General features: G+C 43.7%; 1 protein-coding gene and 1 pseudogene across 1 annotated transcript in view; one reads left to right on the top strand and one right to left on the bottom strand.

Annotated features, from left to right (window-relative positions):
- Window positions 1–23,159, top strand: part of LOC111973658 (ras GTPase-activating-like protein IQGAP2) — an 89,236-nt gene that overhangs the window by 25,322 nt on the left and 40,755 nt on the right. Inside the window, exons 3-10 of the mRNA XM_024001024.2 lie at window positions 14,980–15,136; window positions 15,719–15,796; window positions 16,722–16,798; window positions 20,084–20,151; window positions 20,982–21,095; window positions 21,349–21,527; window positions 22,322–22,409; window positions 22,743–22,906. Coding sequence (XP_023856792.1) covers window positions 14,980–15,136; window positions 15,719–15,796; window positions 16,722–16,798; window positions 20,084–20,151; window positions 20,982–21,095; window positions 21,349–21,527; window positions 22,322–22,409; window positions 22,743–22,906 — 925 coding nt within the window. The remainder of the gene's footprint in view (window positions 1–14,979; window positions 15,137–15,718; window positions 15,797–16,721; window positions 16,799–20,083; window positions 20,152–20,981; window positions 21,096–21,348; window positions 21,528–22,321; window positions 22,410–22,742; window positions 22,907–23,159) is intronic.
- Window positions 406–13,640, bottom strand: LOC139028753 (uncharacterized; annotated as a pseudogene).

A 23,159-nucleotide genomic window follows, 5' to 3' on the forward strand; every position in this document is an offset into this window, starting at 1 on the left:
ATGACCATTGTTCTGTTTGGAGGAAAAAAGGGGAAGCTTGCAAGCTGAAGAACACCATCCCAACCATGAAGCACGGGGGTGGCAGCGTCATGTTGTGGGGGTGCTTTGCTGCAGGAGGGACTGGTGCACTTCACAAAATAGATGGCATCATGAGGTAGGAAAATTGTGGCTATATTAAAGCAACATCTCAAGACATCAGTCAGGAAGTTAAAGCTTGGTCGCAAATGGATCTTCCAAATGGACAATGACATTTACATTACATTTAAGTCATTTAGCAGACGCTCTTATCCAGAGCGACTTACAAAATTGGCTGCATTTCACCTTATGATATCCAGTGGAACAACCACTTTACAATAGTGCATCTAACTCTTTTAAGGGGGGGGGGTTAGAAGGATTACTTTTATCCTATCCTAGGTATTCCTTAAAGAGGTGGTTTCAGGTGTCTCCGGAAGGTGGTGATTGACTCCGCTGACCTGGCGTCGTGAGGGAGTTTGTTCCACCATTGGGGTGCCAGAAGCAGCGAACAGTTTGAGGGCTGAGCGGGAACTGTACTTCCTCAGAGGTAGGGAGGCGAGCAGGCCAGAGGTGGATGAACGCAGTGCCCTTGTTTGGGTGTAGGGCCTGATCAGAGCCTGAAGGTACGGAGGTGCCGTTCCCCTCACAGCTCCGTAGGCAAGCACCATGGTCTTGTAGCGGATGCGAGCTTCAACTGGAAGCCAGTGGAGAGAGCGGAGGAGCGGGACGGGTGACGTGAGAGAACGTGGGAAAGTTGAACACCAGACGGGCTGCGGCGTTCTGGAGTGATTGTAGGGTTTAATGGCACAGGCAGGGAGCCCAGCCAACAGCGAGTTTAGTACCATACGGGAGATGACAAGTGCCTGGATTAGGACCTGCGCCGCTTCCTGCGTGAGGCAGGGTCGTACTCTGCGAATGTTGTAGAGCATGAACCTACAGGAACGGGTCACCGCCTTGATGTTAGTTGAGAACGACAGGGTGTTGTCCAGGATCACGCCAAGGTTCTTAGCACTCTGGGAGGAGGACACAATGGATGTGTCAACCGTGATGGCGAGATCATGGAACGGGCAGTCCTTCCCGGGAGGAAGAGCAGCTCCGTCTTGCCGAGGTTCAGCTTGAGGTGGTGATCCGTCATCCACACTATATGTCTGCCAGACATGCAGAGATGCGATTCACCACCTGGTTATCAGAGGGGAAAGGAGAAGATTAATTGTGTGTCGTCTGCATAGCAATGATAGGAGAGACCATGTGAGGATATGACAGAGCCAAGTGACTTGGTGTATAGCGAGAATAGGAGAGGGCCTAGAACAGAGCCCTGGGGACCAGTGGTGAGAGCACGTGGTGCGGAGGACAGATTCTCGCCACGCCACCTGGTAGGAGCGACCTGTCAGGTAGGACGCAATCCAAGCGTGGGCCGCGCCGGAGATGCCCAGCTCGGAGAGGGTGGAGAGGAGGATCTGATGGTTCACAGTATCAAAGGCAGCCGATAGGTCTTAGAAGGATGAGAGAGAGGAGAGAGAGTTAGCTTTAGCAGTGCGGAGCGCCTCCGTGACACAGAGAAGAGCAGTCTCAGTTGAATGACTAGTCTTGAAACCTGACTGATTTGGATCAAGAAGGTCATTCTGAGAGAGATAGCAGAGAGAGCTGGCCAAGGACGGCACGTTCAAGAGTTTTGGAGAGAAAAGAAAGAAGGGATACTGGTCTGTAGTTGTTGACATCGGAGGGATCGAGTGAGGTTTTTTCAGAAGGGGTGCAACTCTCGCTTTCTTGAAGACGGAAGGGACGTAGCCAGTGGTCAAGATGAGTTGATGAGCGAGGTGAGGTAAGGAGGAAGGTCTCCGGAAATGGTCTGGGAAGAGAGGAGGGTGACATTTGTGTCAGCGCTGCGCCGCGCACACCTTTCAATTAAAGCAGACTAAGGAGGGATGTTGTCATGAAAGGTTTGATGGAGGAGGGCAGGCCAGATGGAGTGGGCAGGATGGAGGTGGGGTAGGCCTGATGGAGCGGGCAGGATGGAGGTGGGGTAGGCCTGATGGAGCGGGCAGGACCCCAAGCATTCTTCCAAAGTTGAATTTTTACTGGGATTAAATGTCAGGAATTGTGAAAAACTGAGTTTAAATGTATTTGGCTAAGTGGTATGGTAACTTCCGACTTCAACTGTACATTAGTCACACGCAGTATCTCAGACACCACTGGCCCGACTTGGACGTAATTTAGGTGAATGATGCGTCTTGCTATAGAGATCCGTCATTTACAAAATTGCACTGATTGCCCCATTGGCATCATTCGTGGGAGACATGTTACCTTGTTTATCTCTCTTTTTTTTCCCCATCTCGCCCTCTTCTTATTCATTTTGCATTAATACTCTTCCTGTCCTTTACATCAGTGAACTAAAACTCCCATGTGTGTCACTATAACCTTCCCAGCGTTGTATCTTTACCCTCTTCAATTTCCCCTCTCCTCCACTACATCAGCTCTAGCCAGTGCACAGTACAGTAGGCCGGCCCTCTTTCCAACCTGCCACGCAACCAACTCTCATGAAGTGTTCACCGTCATCAGACGGACATAGTATGATGTGCTGCTATCTCTATCAGCCACCCACACAAAAGCCCTCTGTGCCGCCAGTCATACCTCCTCTATTCTTGATTTGTTATTGTGGTTCTTTTTGCGAGGGCCGGCCTGGTTGTGTTTTTCCTTTAGTCCCCTGGGCCAGTTCGGTAGTCACAGTACTGCAGTGAGTGGAAAGTGGCCATGGCACAGTTCCAAGATGCTAGATTTACATTTGGTCATGTTAGTGCAGAAGTGTGCCGATCTGACACAGCGCATAACTCCCAATGCACAGACTGGACACTCTGTGTGTGTTCCTCATTCCACAACAAATGTGGTAGAAACGGGCTACAAATTACTGTAAGTGAAGAGTAAGTTATCCTGTTAGTTTATCAGTAACAGTCATTCTCCAGGCCTGTTGCCCTAATTTCCCAGTTTTCCAGGAAAATGATGGCCCAGAATGACCGCATTTGACCAACTAATATCTGGGCACGTATTCACAAAGGGTCTCAGAATAGCAGTGCTGATCTAGGATTAGGTTCTTCCTGTCCATGTAATATTATCCATTATGGTCTTAAAGGCTAATCTGTTCTTCGATCAGCACTGCCACTCTGAGACACTTTAAAAATACAGGCTCTGGTTTCACTGAATGGTACTGGACTTAACTGGTGTTGGTTACTGCACCCTCAAAGGCTAAATGTGCCAAAGGTGTTCATGTTCCGGTTATTTTAGCCCAGGCCAAGAGGCAGACCTGTTCTTGTCACCTACAAGTAGTCTGTTTTGTTCATCGTTTTTGCATTCTATTTAAGAAGAGTTGCTTTTTCTGTGTCCGTCACCATCCTCTCACGTTTCCTTTTGGTATACAATTTGCTGTAATAATACGTCCCCATAAACTCTATCTTGGCATTCGCCAGCAGGGTTTTGGTGAAGAATTACAGCATATTATCACTTTAGCTATTCCCCTTTAGCAAGATTGTAGGACAAAAAGGATTTTACAATGATAGGGAGGGGAGATACAATGAACCTTTCATTCTGCAATGAAACTCTACAATGCACAATGAAGTTAAATGCATAAATCAATCAACATGATAGGGTACCATTGCACGGAATGGGCTGACTCGCCATAATAACATCATGTCTCCCCCTCTGTTTGTTGTGGTTGTCCATTAAGAACCACACGCTCAGATGATTTAGTGCTGACAGAGGAGAGGGGATGGTGTGTTGCTTGTGTTCATTGTGCTGACGCGTGTTGCGGCAGAGTGTTGTCTTTGCTTTGGTGATTTAGCCTATATATGCGCGCGCGCGCGCACACCTTTCAATTAAAGCAGACTAAGGAGGGATGTTGTCATGAAAGGTTTGATGGAGGAGGGCAGGCCAGATGGAGTGGGCAGGATGGAGGTGGGGTAGGCCTGATGGATGGGCAGGATGGAGGTGGGGTAGGCCTGATGGAGCGGCAGGATGGAGGTGGGGTTAGGCCTGATGGAGTGGGCAGGATGGAGGGCGTGGGGTAGGCCTGATGGAGTGGGCAGGATGGAGGTGGGGGTAGGCCTGGATGGAGTGGCAGGATGGAGGTGGGTAGGCCTGATGGAGCGGGCAGGATGGAGGTGGGGTAGGGCCTGATGGAGTGGCAGGATGGAGGTGGGTAGGCCTGATGGAGCGGGCAGGATGGAGGTGGGGTAGGCCTGATGGAGCGGGCAGGATGGAAGTGGGGCAGGCCTGATGGAGCGGGCAGGATAGAGGTGGGGTAGGCCTGATGGAGTGGGCAGGATGGAGAAGGGTAGGCTGGATTAGGGATGGGCATTTGAAATATGAGCACATTTATCTAAATGCCTATGCCAACAATGTGCAACAATGCCTAATTTATCAAAACCATACAGATAACAAATCATGATTGCTAAATTGCCCCATTATTTATTTATATATATAAATAGTTTTCAGTCAATAAAAAACGTAATATGAGCGGGTTATATTATATAATGGAACACAATCTTTAAGAAGACAGTAACTTCAGCAGTGGCGCTAGCTTGTAGAAGTCTGTGGCTGTGCAATGGCATAGACAAGTTAGTCATATTTCCTGAGCCCTTATCACAGTCAAGACACCTGTTTTTTAGTAAAAGAAAACATGTTGTAATAAAATAGAACAGACAAAAACACAATACATTTGAGGCATCTTAAAAAGTTAGTAATTCATAATGCTTTATTAAGAAGTGTAATAAACTACTGAGAATAAATAATAATAAGGATAATAAAGATACATTATTATATATGTAAAGCACTTTTCATTATGCAGAATAATCTCAAAGTGCATAAAATTAAAACCAAATAAGACAAAAAATGGACACAACCCATGGGGCGGCGCACAATTGGCCTAGTGTCGTCTGGGTTAGGGAGGGTTTGGCCGGCAGGGATATCCTTGTCTCATCGCGCACTAGCAACTCCTGTGGCGGGCCGGGCGCTGTGCACGCTGACCAGCTCGCTAGGTGTACAGTGTTTCCTCCGACACATTGGTGCGGCTGGCTTCCGGGTTGGATGCGCGCTGTGTTAAGAAGCAGTGCGGCTTGGTTGTGTTTCGGAGGATGCATGGCTCTCGACCTTCGCCTCTCCCGAGTCTCATCGCTGCAACTCCCGTACGGACAAGACAGTAACTACTAACAATTGGAAACCACGAAATTGGGGTAAAAAAAATGTATGGACACAACTACACAGGGCAGCTGACGCTAGAAGGACACAGCTGACGCCGGAAGGACACAGCTGACGCCGGAAGGACACAGCTGACGCCGGAAGGACACAGCTGACGCCGGAAGGACACAGCTGACGCCGGAAGGACACAGCTGACGCCGGAAGGACACCAAGGAGCACAGCTATCAACAGAAAGCCTTTCTAAAGAGTACTCTCTTTAGGCCTGTTTTAATGAGGCGTTATTCATAATAAGTTGTTATGTCTAACATGTCCAAGCAGTAGTGCATGATTCAGCATATTTTGATATGCAGCCTTATACAGTGATTGTCATGAGTTTTTGGTTGACTTTGTTTTTTGTTGTTATATTGTGCTGTCAAAATAGAGCTCCAGAATGTTCAGATAAAAAAAAAATTACAATAGAGATGAATTTGTCTTCATCTTTATTTGGGCTAATATTATACACTGAGTATACAAAACATTAAGGACACCTGCTCTTTCGATGACAGACTGACCAGGTGAAAGCTATGATCCCTTATAGATGTCAGTTGTTAAATCCACGTCAATCAGTGTACATGAAGGGCAGGAAACAGGTTAAAGAAGGATTTTTAAGCCTTGATACAATTGAGACATGGATTGTGTATGTGTGCTATTCAGAGGGTGAATGGGCAAGACAAAAGGTTTAAGTGCCTTTGAACGGTGTATGGTAGTAGGTGCCAGGCGCACCGGTTTGTCAAGAACTGCAATGCTGCTGGGTTTTTCCATGCTCAACAGTTTCCTGTGTGTATCAAGAATGGTCTACCACCCAAAGGACATCCAGCCAACTTGACACAACTGTGGGAAGCATTGAAGTCAACTTGGCCCTGTGGAAGGCTTTCGACACCTTGTAAAGTCCATGCCCCGAACGAATTGAGGTTGTTCTGAGCGCAAAACTCAATATTAGGAAGGTGTTCCTAATGTTTGATATACTCAGTCTAACTCAATTGGTGCTAATTCACCACCTGAGGAAGTGAAAACTCAAAACACATTAGCTAGATCACTAACTCCTATAATGTAACACCTACTGCTAGTAGCCATGTATTACTCTAACATTAAATGTAATGTCCTAAAAAAAACTGCAATAGTCAACACTCCTCTCTTTAATATGGACAACTACAGTAGTTGCTTCCCAATTTGCATTTTGAAATGTTGAACAATCATTAGGGGAACACAAGGGTGGTGAGAAACTCGGTCATTACAGCATCGAAACGGGCAGGCACAGCAGCCGGGTGGACACTTTTATTACAGGAAGGATGAGGATAATGCACTTCACTGTTTAACCAATTCATGGTTTTATACGCCCCAAAATTAGGACGTTTTGATTGAGGTGACCAGGTACCTTGTGCAGCTAGCAACAGTGCGATCAATTACAAATTTAGCTCACACAGCCAAGTCAAAGGGTTGCAAAATGCGACTAGTTGGTCGCAAAATGCGACTAATTGGTCGCAGTCTGGAGCCCTTTGTGGCTTTGGTAATAATAACCTAATCCTCTGTGTTGAACATACACCCCCCACATATTACAAGGAAATTAGTTTGTGAAACAAATCTTACCTTTACATTTTATAGGGAACTTAACATTATTCTCAACTGAAACACTTGCTACAATGTTCAACATCTAAATGAGTGGTGTAAGTCCAGCTTTCAAGGGGTTTGTGCAATGATTTATATACACTAGATGACCTGGGGCACTGTTTAGAAAGCTACCGCACCTCCATCTTGGCACTCCTAAAATATTTTTGACAATGTTGGAAGTTATAGAAATGCATTTATTCATGTCTAAATTTTGTTTTTGCCACGTTTATTCTATTACAGACACCTTAATGCATACTTTTAAATTATATGTGAGCTAAACATACAAAAACTTTTTCCGTAGCCCTTTACACAGGTTGATTTGGGCACTAATAAGCGCCTAAATTGGAATGTAGTGGCTTTACAGTAATAAGCTATACATGATGTCCGAGCTCTGGCTCTGCGCTTCAGTGCTGCATAGGTTTTTTGACGGACAGACATTCTGAACTTGAGCACCTCACGCAACAAGAAGTTGCCCCATCCCTCCCGGTAATTGGTCAACTTTTTGATGTTTTTTTTGTTTGTTGTCTGATTGAGTGAAATGCTGAAAATGTAAGATGACTCTATGTATTTTGAAAGATGAGGTGTTGAGGATTATAATAAATACAGCTTTGATGTCATACTAGCAAAAAATTCATATACAGTGTCAACGTTTATGATCCATGATTTGATGTACTGTTACAAAATTACATGTTGATATACCCTGGGTTGTTCTGAACAGAATGAGTCTACTGAGTGTTTGTTTATTGTTTAGAACATTTGCTGCAGGACATGCACCTGAATGCACTCATGACTCTTTCACTGCAAACAAAAATTACAATCTGTTTCTCTGAAATTGACTTCTGAAAGACTAACACTGTAAGATTGTATTTTATATCTTAGCTAGTCATGTTGGCAATATAACAAGCTTTCAAATCAGACCCCGATTGCGGTTTTATAATGGACAGTTTTTGGATTGCGTAAACAACAGTAATTGTGTGATGGCAGGTGTCAGGACTTGCCCTCCTGGATGGAGATCAAAGGTTTCAAAGCCCTCGTCTCCTGGGGGAGTTGGACAGTTTTGTGACGGTCGTAAATACCTTACAGGAACTTTCTCTCCCATGCCAGGCAGTATTGAGGGGACAGAACCCTTTTGTTACTAAGAGATTCTTCCCGCCAAAACCACAACATCAAAGTGGATAATGGAGCAATATTTCTAACAAAAAATGTGGGAAATGGTTGAGAGGGACTTAAATGATCTGACATGATTGTTCTTTATTATTTTGTGATATCATTAAAGACGCTATAACGGAAACGTTGTAATTTTAAGGGCTTTCACAATGTATATGTCAGAGTTATATCTAAATGTTGTAACTTATATTATTAAATAAACTATTTGTGAGAAGATAAAATGTGATTTTAGCCTTCTAAATGAGAAATGTTTTTCATATAAAGGTTTACCCAGTCAGTAACCATGCCCACGTGACCACAGACATTATGCCAAAAGGATGGAACGCCCCTTTTGCCAGAGTGCTTATAAAGGTCTCCTAAAGAATTAACACATTAGACCAGTACATTGCCGGGTTGCTACTAGTGTGTAAATGGTTTAAAACTACTAGACCAGTATATGTGCAGCGTGACCGACGGCGTGAGCTGAATGTTACGAAATGGTAAGACCCTCTGAAACTCGACAGAGAATAAGACATGCACCGCCTACAGCTCTGCATGTAACATAGTCTAGGAAACTCAACCGAAGACGAGAAAAGAGAATTGGAATGTCTAATGAATCCAGTCTAACGAACACGTCCATAACAAAGCCTAGTAAGGACATTGTAAGGACATTGTGACCTCTGGTGGACAACCAGAGACTTTCTGTTGAACTATTGGTCACAGACGGATCGAGGGGTTTCAACAGAGAGACGACAAAGACATATAAGTGTAAATATGTTGCGTTTCTAAATCTGAATGAGCGGGTGTTAGGGTGCTAAATATCGATATTCACGATGAACGTATTATTCAACTGTATCTACGATAGTTGAATTCCTTTCTTTCCTTCTCCCACTCTTTCTTTCCCCACCCCTTTCATTGTGTAACCAGCCGTCATATTGGGTTAGTCCACTAGGGACTTTTCATTGGATTATGTTAGTAATCAATTCAACATATATTGTGTGTGTTTATGTAATTCTGTGTGATTTAGTTACACAAATTGGCTTAATTATTTATTTATCGCTGAATCATCATTTAGACTTGGGTTTGTGCAGAGTTGAAGTCAACGACATTCAGAATGAGATGATAATAATGAATACTTTACTGTTATTGATGTAAGAGATCTTTTGAGTTTAAGTCGGGAGATAGTAGCTCGTTAAATAACTTTTCCCGTGGTGCCCCAAGATGCTAATGAGTTATATGTTAAATGAATAATTTAATCACGTAATAATTAAACATAGTTAATTGATTTTATAAAATAAGTCATCACATCAATGGTATTCACGACACAGGGTTGTGTTTCAAATGAAACAACTACAAGTGTGCTTGCTCTAGTTCCTCAACTGCACAGCTAAGAGAGCTAAAAAGAAGTACCTTATCGTTAAAGACTCTTCGAGTCATAAAAGTGCATTGAAATTGCTTAGGAACTGTGCACACTTTGGAGAGGTGTGGGGGCATTTGGAGATACCAGTTGGTCCTCTCATTTAAACCCTTGTAATTATTTTGTCTTATGTTGCATCTACCCCCCATTTTCCAGGAATATTATTTTACTGAATGTATCCAGAGTACTTTCAGATTTCGTTATCAACAAATGTGGTGAAAAGTAGAGTAAATGTAAAATGCAAATAAAATCAACAGTAATGTTTGGGTTCAGTTTGTCAGGTGAACTGTTGTGTACTCACCTTTTGGTCTAAAATTGTTCCTGTGATCTCCAAGCCGTTCCTTTTCAATTGCTACCATGATTATGCAAATTATTTTCATATTTCTGTAAAAAACATTTCAATTTAGCCCTGTCCATGTAGGCCAATTCCCAGTAATGTTACTGACGATCTACACAAAATACTCAAATGTCAAAGGGATTTCTTTTCTTAAAGATGAATAAAAATATACCCTGATTAGTAATTATTCACCCCTCAATACATCTTAAACACCTTTGGCAGCAATTACAGCTGTGTGTCTTCTTGGGTAAGTCTCCATAAGAGCTTTGCACATCTGTATTATGCAATATTTGCCCGTTCTTAAAAAAATTCTTCAAGCTCTGTCAAGATGTTGGGGGTCATGGCTAGACAGCAATTTTCAGGTCTTGCCCTAGAATTTTAAGCAGATGTAAGTTAAAACTGTAACTTTGCCACTCAGGAACATTCACTCGCTTCTTGGTAAGCAGCTCCAGTGAATATTTGGCTTTGTTGTAGGTTATTGTCCTGCTGAAATGTGAATTCCCCTCCCAGTGTCTGGTGTAAAGCAGACTGAAGCAGGGTTTCCTCAAGGATTTTGCCTCCATTTATTTTCATCCTGAAAAACTCCCCAGTTTAATGTGTGGCCTAAGGTGTTGGTTCCAAAAATCCTTTGTATGCTGGACAGTGAGTGTGGGAGCTGGATCAATGGCCTCTTCTCTCTGGGTCCACTGGGTCAGTACCAGTCAATTAATGCCACAGACCGAGACGGTTTATCATCACCAAGCATGTCAGTCCATATATAGACACACTGACATGTAATGTGTTATGTCAGTAGCTGCTTGTATACAGTGCCGTGAAAAAGTATTTGCCCCCTTTGTAATTTTCTCTACTTTTGCATTTTCTTTTTATATTGAATGTTATCAGATCTTCGACCAACACCTAATACTAGTTAAAGGGAACCTGAGTGAACAAATAACACAACAATTACATACTTAATTTATTTCATAAACAAAGTTATGCAACACCCAATGCCCTTTGTGAAAAAGTAATTTCCCCCTTACACTCAATAACTGGTTGTGCCACCTTTACCTGCAAGAACTCCAACCAAACACTTACTGTAGTTGTTGATCAGTCTCATGTCGCCGTGGAGGAATTTTGGCCCACACTCCCATTCAGAACTGCTGTAACTCATCAACATTTGTGGGTTTTCAAGCATAAACTGCTTGTTTTCAAGTCCTACTACAATATCTCAATTGGGATTAGGTCGGTACTTTTGACTAGGCCATCCCAAAACTTCAAATTTGTTGCTTTTTAGAAATGTTTCATGTAGACTTATTGTCTGTTTTGAATCATTGCTGCTGTTCAGCTTCAGCTCACAGACGGATGGCCTGACATTCTGCTGTATAATTCTGATACAGAGCAGAATTAATGGTTCCTTCTATCTAGGCAAGTCGTCCAGAGGCAGCAAAGCGTCCCCAAACGGTCACACTACCACCACCGTGCTTAAACGTTGGTATGAGGTTCTTATTGTGGAATGCAGTGTTTGGTTTTCGCCAAGCATTATGGAACTCATGTCGTCCAAAAAGTTAGACTTTTGAGTCATCTGTCCATGGAACATTCTTCCAAGAGTCTTGATCATCCAGGTGCTTCTAGGGTGCTTTTTGACAAACTTGACGACATTGTTCTTGGACGTGGACTGTAGGTACAGGCAAAAGCCAATATTGACTCATGGCACTAGTGTAGGCGGTCAGTCAGGTGATGGCTCACATGCTCTTAGATCTCAGGTAAGGGACAGACCAAGGTTCTGTTTGTTTATATCTGCTTGTATCCATGACGACAGCTTTCATATTGAGAGAAGTTAACTGAAGCCAAAGAACGAGTGGAAAATTCATAGGTTGCACCTTCGTCACGTCACACGTCATTGTTATGAACATTCTCAAGCGGCCCTCTGCCGGCGGCGCCATTGAGGTGCCCGAAAATCATTAGAACCCCAGTCATTCTGAATGGAGGCTGACGACTGTTTAGTCTAAATTACACTAGTGTCCTGGAAATACGATGACATTGGTAAAGTAGGCAAATATTTAATAGGAAATAACTTTGCCATCATTATCATGTTGTCAAATTTCTACTTTAGACAGATGGCAATGTTGTCATTAGCTAGCAAAGTTAGTCATAGCTAGCAATGCTAACGTTAGCTAGCAAAAATCTGGTGGTCTCCCCTCAATCTTAGCTAGCCAGCTAACGTTATACTGCATCTAAAGTCAATCTGGTGACATCAAAATGATGACAAAAGCTTGTCCTACTAATTATTTGCCATCTTTTGAAATGTCATATTTCCAAGACACTGTAATGCACTTTTGATGAAATCTTCATCTGTGCTCATTGACACTGCATTAAGTAGAATGCTCAGTTGGTCATCAGTCCAAAACAAATGTTCAAAACAATATTGTGACGAAACGTGCAACCCATGAATAGCTAATTTTCCCCCTAACTTGTGGCTAACATAAAGAACTACAAATGCCAAAGCTGTCATCAAGGCCAAGGGTGGCTACTTTGAAGAATCTCAAATATAAAATATATATTGATTTGTTTAACATTTTTTTGGATACTAAAGGATTCCATATGTGTTATTTCATAGTTTTGATGTCTTCACTATTATTTTACAATGTAGAAAATAGTAAAAATAAAGAAAAACCCTTGAATGAGTAGGTGTGTCCAAACTTTTGACTGGTGCTGTATGTTACTGTTGTCTTAGGCCTACAAAACCTAGCGGTCAAACAGGGAAATGGTTCCAAACTTTTGACTGGTACTGTACATTTAACCAAAATGTACGCATCAAAAACAAAAAATAAATGAAAAGGGAAAGAAAAGCAGGGAAGTGTAATGCAATTGTGAAATTACATGTCTTGAGTCTGATAGTGGATGTATTAAGTTGTCAATATCAAAATGTGACATTTCTTAATTTGTATACCAGACTAACATTTAGAGGTAATAACTGGAATAATAATAATTAAAAGGATAATAATGAAGTGTAATAGTGAAGTTGCAGAGAAAAGCCATGCATTTCTTTTTATTCTGATATGTGTCAATCCTGCCTTTATGCGGCCACGTTTTCCCAAAACAGCTGACACCCCATTCTTTCTGCAATCACATGACACCTTGAGTATGAAAACATCTATTTTGGGTATTGAACTACAGTAAGAATTACAGAACTATGGAATTACATCATGGGTCCCTGATTTGTACTACACATAAATGCATAATTATGGATATGAATGCCATTCTCTTCTTGGTGATGTATCCTGAATAGGTACACAATTAGAAAAATGCAATATCATCCTTTGCATGTGTGGGTGTTGTTCTACACACTGGCTATTATTCTAATGAGCTTCGCCCCTAAACAAGGCCACATTTGGTTGCTCCGGACCAGACCAAATCTGAACCAATCATGGACGTCTGTTTCACAAGTTTGGACTTCGCAGGACAGTACAGTACATCAGAGTACACTACCAGTACATTATACTGTACTTGACTCGAGTGCTGTACTGGACTGCACTGTAAATGTTTGGGCCAAATTGGAGCCTCCTGAGGGGTGTAGCGGTCTAAGGCACTGCATCGCAGTGCTTGAGGTGTCACTACAGACCCGGGTTTGATCCCAGGCTGTGTCACAGCCGGCCACGACCGTGAGACCCATGAGGCGGCACACAATTGGCCCAGCGTCGTCTGGGTTAGGGGAGGGTTTGGCCGGCCGCGATGTCCTTGTCCCATTGCGCTATAGAGACTCCTTGTGGAGGGCCAGGCGCATGCACGCTGACTTCGGTCACCAGTTGTAGTGTTTCCTCCGAACACATTGGTGCGGCCGTCTTCCGGGTTAAGCGAGCAGTGTGTTAAGAAGCAGTGCGGCTTGGCAGAGTCGTGTTTCGGAGGACGCATTGCTCTCGACCTTCGCTTCTCCAGAGTCCCGTCGCTGCAACTACTGTACGGACAAGACCGTAACTACCAATTGGATATCATGAAATTGGGGAGAGAAAGAATGTGTAAAAAAAATTAAAATAATTAAATTCAGGTCAAATCAAGGCCATTCCGGACCGGCCCAAAAAACGTCTATGGACGTTGAAATCAGACTGACCCACCTTCAATAACTTTTGAACATCCGGTGTCAGTCGGTGCTCAGTGGGTGCAGATGCTGGTTACAGTAAATAAAAAGAGAGGGGGCTCATGGGTAGGTGTAAGTAAGAGCCGGGAGAGGTAACATGAGAGAGATGAGCTGAACAACAGTATGCCAGTGGAAGGGAGGACAGTAGCAGGTGACCCAAATGTGGTTTGTCACTACTATGATTTTCCATTGTAGCCAATTAAATCGCTGGAATTCCGATTTGGTAACAGAATTATGAGTTATAATCACTTAAATGTATATCAGTAAAAACACAAACTAATTGATAGGCCTTTGTGTGGGTTTTTGGTAAAGGAATTACAAGGCACAAGGCAATGGTTCTTAAACTTACAGAAATTATTTATCCAAAACTAAATATAAGTGTGGTTATTAGTTGGCAGGCGTCTTTACTTAAACAATATTGCATTTTGTAAAATTCTAATTTCTTCTAACTTTTTCTAGTAGAGGTTTTCTAAGTCCTCTTTTCAATACGTTTGACCAGAAATCGAAGCCATTACTTAGGCCTAATTTTTTGGATGGAAAATGGTTGAAAAATGTATCTATGCTTTAATTTCCCAAAAATATAGGTTCTTTGACACCCAATTTGATATGCTTCTGTGAACGTCACATGTTGGTGCTCATAGGTCCTTTTAAATGGAAATGACATTATCCATAAGCTCCTCAAAGCTGTGATAGTTAAATGTACCTACGAAGTTCTGGGATCAGTGTCTCTGCTTGTGTTTATCTGGCCTCACCGTTAGGATAAAAGGGCAGGACAGAACCCTATACCCAGCCTAACAAATCATCGAAAGGAAACATTGGTCCGTGTTTCTAGAAAATTACTGTATTATTCTGTTGTGATATCAGTGTCTCTTCCCTATTGCTCCATATGAATGACTTGAGAGATGTGGCCATTTTGTTGTGAGATCTCTGTTTATGTTCCAATCATCTCCAAAAGAATGACAACTGATGTTGCCATCATAGAATTAGTAGAACGGCCATCCCCATTCAGGTCAATTATGCTATAATGGGTGCCTCCCCAAAGGAGCAAAGCAGGAAATCTTTTTTATTTATTTCCATGTTTTCCGTTCTGAGATCAGTGTTTGTGCGTATCCSCAGGTGGATGGAGGCGTGTGTAGAGGAGGAGCTGCCCCCCACCACAGAGCTAGAGGAGGGTCTGAGGAACGGAGTCTACCTTGGAAAACTGGCCAAGTTCTTCGCCCCCAAGATGGTGTCTGAGAAGAAGATCTACGACAGGGACCAGGCCCGCTACAAGGTGACCTTTGTCCTCATACCACGGAATACTCTTACACTTCAGATCAACATTCTATCAAGTTGGCATGATGCCATTTCTTATCAAGCTCTGTTGAAGCTCTTGTCAAGTTACTTGACACTATTTTTCAGACTATTCATTTAACTAAACAACTAGGATACTGAATAAAACTGACACACACACACACACACACACACACACACACGACCACAAATCTGGGTGGCAGTGGGCACTATCTAGTTCCCTCCCTCTATCTAGTTCTTCTGCTCTCCCCCACACGTCCTCCCCTATCTAGTACCCCCCCCCCACACCGCCATGGAGTCAGACAGACAGGAAGTGTCTAATCCCAGATCCATTGCAGACATTTCCACTTCCTGTCAACCATCTCCCATGGGGCAGAGAGATAGCAACCCCCCCTACAGCCAGCAGCTGTGCTGACACAACACACTCACACACACACACACACACACACACACTCCAACTCTTGGTGCGTGCGTTTCCTACCAAAAACATGCTATTTGTTATATACAACAGACTCAGTTGCTGGGATCTAATGTTTCTGTTTTGCCTGTTTTTTGTCTCCAGCACACAGGACTTCACTTCAGACACACCGACAACACGGTGCAGTGGCTACGGGCCATGGAATCTGTAGGGCTGCCCAAGGTAAAACTAACACACACACACTGCCCAAGTCCCTCCTTCCAGTGGCATACAGTATCATAACCTGGTAGTAACTGGTGATATCACAAGGTTGAGTTGCCTGTTTTATGACAGATTTTACTAAGTCAAAGGACACACCTACGCAGACAAACAACTGTGAGACTTTCACTGGGCCGGGTAAATAGAGCACGCCGTTCTACTGCTTTCTTATGAGAGGCCTGAGACCAACGCTAGGAGGGTGTAGCTGTGGTGCCTGTACTACTATTGCTAGCACAAATAGAGTGTTATCAGCACCAATGCATCTTTTATGGGTGGTGACAAAAGGTGTTCCCACTGGAGCTGATATGGAGAATGCTAACACCTTATCGTCATGCCATGTGATGGTAACACTGGAACCGCTCTGGAGATGCCTGTTTGATGATCAAATCAATCGATTAATTCCTCTGTTTTGGGGGAAGCAGAATCTTAGGAGTAGACATACAACTAATGAATATGAGCTATTGTTTATTCATATGGTTATTATGGGCTCTTGTCATTATTGATGCTTGAAAATGTTTCTCTATTAATTTTAATTCACAAGAATGATCAGGGCAGGGGAATAGGTTGCTTCACAGTTGTTCCCTTCACTGTTGTTCAGCAGTGCTGTTCCCTTCTGAGAAAACACATGCACGTACACAGCAGCCAGATGTACTGTATGTATAGAAAAGAAGCACACACTGTAATACACCCAAAGGCAACTAAAGGTGTGTGGCAGTGACCAGGAGGATACAGAGGAATAGTGTCAGACTGCCACAGCTTGAAAATGAAACTGACAGCCTGAAAGATGTAGTGTTCTTGATATGACTCCTTGGCCGCTGCACTAAACAAGGTATCAGAAGACACTAATGAAAGATCCATGACTAATGCCTCCTCTGGTTTCTACTTTCAGATATTCTATCCCGAAACGACAGATGTGTACGATCGCAAAAACATGCCCAAGGTAGTGTACTGCATACACGCATTAAGGTAAGACAYAATTCCAACACAATATGTTTTTTGTGTCTTACTGTCCCCCCCTTCCCCTTTAGGCTTACTGCTTACATCATCTTACTCTTTGTGTCTACCACACACTAGTCTATTTCTTGTTTCTGTTTCTTCACTACACTTTATATTTTGGAGGTCTACAGTGCATTCGGAAAGTATTCAGACCTCTTGACTTACCACATTTTTGTTACGTTACAGCCTTATTCTAAAATGGATGAAATCAAAAATCTACACACAGTATAATGACAGTGAAAACAGGTTTTTAGAAATGTTTGCAAATGTATAAATAAATAAAAAATGAAATACATTATTTTTTTAAAGTACAGAGATCCTTGATGAAAACCTCCTCCAGAGCGCACAGGGCCTCCGACAGGGGCGACGGTTCACCTTCCAACAAGTTTCATTGTCCTTGAGTGGCCCAGCCACCATACCCAAGAAGGTGCTTCAACAAAGTACTGAGTATAGGGTCTGAATACTTACGTAAATGTGGTATTTCAGTTTGTTTTTATTTGCAAACATTACTAAAAACCTGTTTTTGCTTTGTCATTATGGGGTATAGTGTGTAAATTGATGAGTCAAGAGGTCTGAATACTTTCCAAATGCATTGTATGTTTTTAGCTCATCTTCTGCGGTTTGATGAGTCCTAAAAGCATATCACATGATATCACTGTCTAAAGGGGATCATTTGAAAAAGCTAACAAGATTGTGTGAACCAAGACAAGTGAAAAAGACTGGATGAACGTTGACTTTGAAACTATTATAGTCTGTGGTCCTTTTGGGTTCAGTTTGTGGTTAAAGCATGTGCCATCTTCAACATTTTGAGTGACAAAGGTGTGGCAATAAGCAGTAATTTCCCAAACTCACTCTTGGAACTGATGAGGTGACTTCCTATACACGTTATATTATTTCGAGTATCATAGCAAAGGGTCTGTTGTGGCCTGCTGGAGGTCATTTTGCAGGGCGCTGGCAGTGCACCTCCTTGCACAAAGGCGGAGGTAGSGGTCCTGCTGCTGGGTTGTTGCCCTCCTACGGCCTCCTCCACGTCTCCTGATGTACTGGCCTGTCTCCTGGTAGCGCCTCCATGCTCTGGACACTACGCTGACAGACACAGCAAACCTTTTTACCACAGCTCGCATTGATGTGCCATCCTGGATGAACTGCACTACCTGAGCCACTTGTGTGGGTTGTAGACTCCGTCTCATGCTACCACTAGAGTGAGAGCACCGCCAGCATTCAAAAGTGACTAAAACATCAGCCAGGAAGCATAGGAACTGAGAAGTGGTCTGTGGTCACCACCTGCAGAATCACTCCTTTTTTGGGGGTGTCTTGCTAATTGCCTATAATTTCCACCTTTTGTCTATTCCATTTGCACAACAGCATGTGAAATTTATTGTCAATCAGTGTTGCTTCCTAAGTGGACAGTTTGATTTCACAGAAGTGTGATTGACTTGGAGTTACATTGTGTTGTTTAAGTGTTCCCTTTATTTTTTTGAGCAGTGTATATAATTTAAATAGTGCAATATTTATAGGATGCCATTTGAGACCGCCTCAGTCTCTCACCTGAGAGCTGCTGTCATAGTGTGGTAATAGTGGTGCTAGTAGAAGTAACAGCTCTGTAGTGACACTTAGTCATTGTGTGATGTCAATAGTGTCACTACTAGTAGGAGGTTTTGTACTGACAGTTTTTCCCCCCGGGCTCTGCTTTCTGTGCCCACACTGACTGTCATGTATACAGTTATGTCATGTACACTGTAATGTGTACAGAAAAGGGTGGCTCGCATCTGAATGTGGCACAGAATTGGAGTGAACGTGTTAGCGAGTTGGCTTGTTTTCTTAATTTTTTTTTGCTGTTTGGTCAGGGCCCATGAGGATCAGCTTCCTTCCCTCCCTGTGTGTGCGCGGACACACACACACACACACACACACACACACACACACGTGATCTTCCTTCCTGGCAGGCTGGTCTAACCCCCACTGGGAGCCAGGGAATACACTAGCTCTGAGGAGAAGTAGACACACTGGGCTAATGGGTCTTTGTTGAGAATTCAGTACAGTGGAAAAATTGAAAGGCACCACAATAGAATGGAAACTGAACATAAGTATTCACTCCGGATATGATGGGATTGGTTGGGCATGCGTGTGTGTGTGTGTGTTGGTGACGGTGTCACGTTTTGTGTATGCGTGTGTGTGTGTGAAGAGGGGGGAGAGTGTGTGTTTGTGTGGAGGGAAAGGAAGGAGGATGTTGTTRCGTGTCCTTCCTACGTGCTTATTGGCCAAGTCAGCAGGATGATCTAACGAAGCCTCCATCATTATCCTCAGTCTCAGTCAGCTGTTTATCTCACAGCAGGGCTGAGTCTGCCAGCCAGCCATGGGTTAACAACGTATTAAACCTTTGGCCTTACCTCTGTCTCAGCAGACTCTACAGCCCTAAGGAAGAGACCTGTGTCCCTGTTTACACTCACATACATATGCACACACACACACACTTAGAGTTTAGAGGCTAACATAGCACTATCATAGCCTCCTCGTACACACAGTTACAGGCACTGGCCCAATATAATGAATGCCAACTTATCAGGAACCTGCTGGCAGATGAAAGTTTAATGCTGTTTCCAGCCACCTGTTTGTTTCAGGCCACCCTTAGTTAGCGCCGTTGGCAGAAAGCAGATATTTCTGGTTTTCAGGGATACAGTATTTTCAACTTCCATTTCCCCTGAAAAACGAAAATGGGGACTCTGCTCAGGTGTCTCTCTACGCCTGCCGTGTTAGGTTAGTTTCAGGCTGACGGGACTCAGGACGGTGCAGTTTGCATGTCAGGATTGTTACTGCTGCTTTCTCTGAGCACCCAATGCCCCCCTGTGGGGAGAAGGGGACATTGCCATTTGGCTGACGCTCTCCTAGTTCGGTCTGGAGCAGATGGATGTTTCAAGGTCCTGTTGGGATGCATCCTTCCTTCCTTAATTTCCTTCAAGTCATCACTGATCGGATTGACATGCTTTCATAGGTGAATGGAATATGGTGGATTCCTTGCTAGCCCAAGGCAAGAGGAAGGATTCATTTCTGAAGTATTGAAGCGCAGCTGAAGTGTGGATGGATGCAGATGTATAGATCTTTGTAAATGTAGGTTTCCCCTGCCTCTGAGTTATTGAGTCAACAGCCACATCTTAGCTTCAGCTTGCTACCCTTTCTTCCTAACCGTTAAAACTAGATCAGTTAATGAGTTGACGTTTGAAGCTTCATTCCTTTCCATCCCCCCCCCCTCCACAGCTTATACCTGTTCAAACTGGGCATTGCACCACAGATCCAGGACCTGCTGGGGAAAGTGGCCTTCACAGGTAAGACCAGATTATACCAGCTCTACTACATCATGATAGTTTGAGGTATCATAAGAGCCATAGCTGGAGTTCATCCTGTACTCTAACGTCAACCCATAGCGTTCTTCTCTGCCTGGCACCAGKCCGTTTTGAACTGGAGGCTGGGTCCTTGAACCTGTAACAACAGTTGCTGTGTAGTTGTACGACAGTGTAATGAGCAAGTTGCATGTAGCTAACTGCTCCAGAATGAACGCTGACATAACATACGGCGTTGTCGTGAAGGAAGAACCACTCTAGTGATTACTACCTCCCTTTAAAACTAAAGGAAAACATGTCTTCTGAAGACTCATTTAAATTGCCTCGGCTGGCGTGCGCGTGTGTGCGTGTGTGCGTGACACATAATTGGTGCTCATGTTTGGTTTTGATCGAAACAGAATGTCATCACTTGCTCCCAGCTGTGTGTTCAATTCGATAAGCACTGTGGAGATGATTTGTAACGTGGTTGATATGAGTGAAGTGTGAAATACCAAACACGTCTCTTTACCGTTCTGTTTAAAATCTCCACTGTGTCTTCATGTTATATAGGTTGCTAGTGAATGAGCAGTCCCTCTCCTAGGCACAGAGCGGCTCATAATATTGGTCGGAATGGCGCAAATGGAATGGCATCAAACACCTGGAAACCATGTGTTTGATGTACTTGATACCATTCCACTGATTCCGCTCCAGTCATTACCATGAGCCCGTTCTCCCTAGTTAAGGTGCCACCAACCTCCTTTGCTCCTAGGGTATAGAGGTTTCCTGCTGTGCCAGTTTGGCTGACCTGTTGTAATGTGATCCTGTCTGTCCCACAGAGGAAGAGATCAGTAACATGCGGAGTGAGCTGGAGAAGTACGGCATCCAGATGCCAACCTTCAGTAAGATAGGAGGCATCCTGGCCAACGAGCTCTCAGTGGACGAGGCAGCCTGTAAGTAGTACAGTACACTGTTCCGTCCACTGGATTACTTCTGGAGACCACTGGTCTTCTATCCTGCTCCTGAATAGACCCATAGGGTGTGCAGGGTTTGGTTCCAGCACAGCACAAAAACATTCGATTGAGATAATCCAGGGCTTGATGATTAGTTGAATCTGTGTTAGTGCTGGGCTTCAACAAAAGTCTGACCTCCCATAGATAGACATTTTTGCTGCTTAGTGGTATTTATTCTTGCCTCTGTCCCCAGTGCACGCTGCTGTGTTTGCCATCAACGAGGCGGTGGATAAGGGTGAGGCAGCGGTGACCATGGGGGCGTTGAAGAACRCCAATGCCATGCTGAGGAACACTGGGGAAGAACTGGCCCAGGACTACCAGGTTACACTGAGCCGGGCCAAGGKTAGCAAGGAGGACCAGGCCTCAGGCAGGGTGAGGAACTCTGAGAGCCTCCCTGTTGTTGTCCTTTCCACACAAATCAGTAAAAGAAAGTCTGTGTCCCAAATGGCATCTCATTCTCTTTCAAGATCACTGCTTTTGACCAGAGATCTATGGGCCCTGATTCTGGTAGAATTTTCCAAACTGATCTTGGATCAGCAACTTGATCCTGTTCTGAACAGAAACCTCTTAGACCAGGCAGAGAGGTAGTGAGAATTGGTAGTATATGAGTCTTGTCTGCAGTGACTACCACCTGAAACACTTGCCAWGACATTCCAGTGGCTGCAGCGTCAGCTGAACTCCCACTACAACACTAGTCTTCCCAAACAAACTGGCATCTCTCCTCCCATACTCCTCACTAACTCTGTGTAAACATGACCCACTATGTTAAATTACACATTTCTTTAGCAAAGACAAGAAATCTGAAGTTAATWTGATGTCCAGATTATCAACAATTTTAGCATGACAGATTTAGTTTCAATATGCACAACATATAAAAATGGATAGTGCGATATTGAGCCAGATGAACTCATGGATACCATTTTTATATCTTTCCGTGCAGTTTMAAGGAAGTTGAAGGTAGTTTTGTGAGCCAATACTYACTAGTATTAGAGCAATGCCTGGAAGTCTACCGATATAGCTAGTATGCAAAAAAATGGTATCCATGAGTTCATCTGACTCTGGTTTAGTAGAAAACGGCTTGATTGCCAGAATCTCGTATTATCCTTTTAAGAATGTACGTTTATAGTCCATCTAACACGATGCTTTTCTCTTGTCTCCGTGTTCAGCGCTCATCTGTAGCCACAGAGGAGAGAGATGTTTATGAGGAGCTGCTGACCCAGCAGGAGATCCAGAGCTGCATTGACCTTGTCAACAGTAACTACAGTTCCTGTCTTATGACCTCAGTTCTATAATGAACATCTCTAGGATAGGCCTTCAGAATGTCTAGAGCAGGGGTGTGAAACTCAAATTCTGTAGGGCCGTGTGTCTGCTGCTTTTCCTTATTTCTTCTCAATTTGTGTCCAATTAAGACCTAGACAACCAGGTGAGAGGAGTTTCTAACTAATCAATGACCTTAATCAAGTACAACGGAGGAGTGAAAATCCGCAGACTCTCGGCCCTCCACACATGGTCTAGAGGTAGTGTCCGAGGGGGGTGTGTGGCCAGTGTCTCCATCCAACCKCTGCTCCCTCCTGTCTGTCTCTCCAGCCCAGGTGGCGGTGCGGCAGGTGAACCAGGCCATCTCTGCCCAGGACGAGGCTGTTCTGCTGGCTGGGCTCAGGGTGCCCGCTCTGGGAATGCTGGGGGTCCAGGAGGCAAACTCCCACTGGTACCTGGAGCACTTAACCTCCTACTGCGAAATCAAGGCTCGGGTCAGTAAGGCCCAGTGGTGGAAAAAGTACTCAATTGTCATACTTGAGTAAAAGAAAAGATACCTTGATATAAAATGACTCACGTGAAAGTCACCCAGTAAAAATACTACTTAAGTATATTTAAAACCAAATACTTTTTTACTTTTACTGAAGTATCAAAAGTACATGGAATTGCTAAAATGTACTTAAGTATCAAAAGTAAAAGTCTAAAACATTTCAATTTCCTTACATTAAGCAAACCAGACGGCACAAT

The sequence above is a fragment of the Salvelinus sp. IW2-2015 genome, linkage group LG15 (genome assembly GCF_002910315.2).
Source record: "Salvelinus sp. IW2-2015 linkage group LG15, ASM291031v2, whole genome shotgun sequence".
NCBI lineage: Eukaryota > Metazoa > Chordata > Actinopteri > Salmoniformes > Salmonidae > Salvelinus > Salvelinus sp. IW2-2015.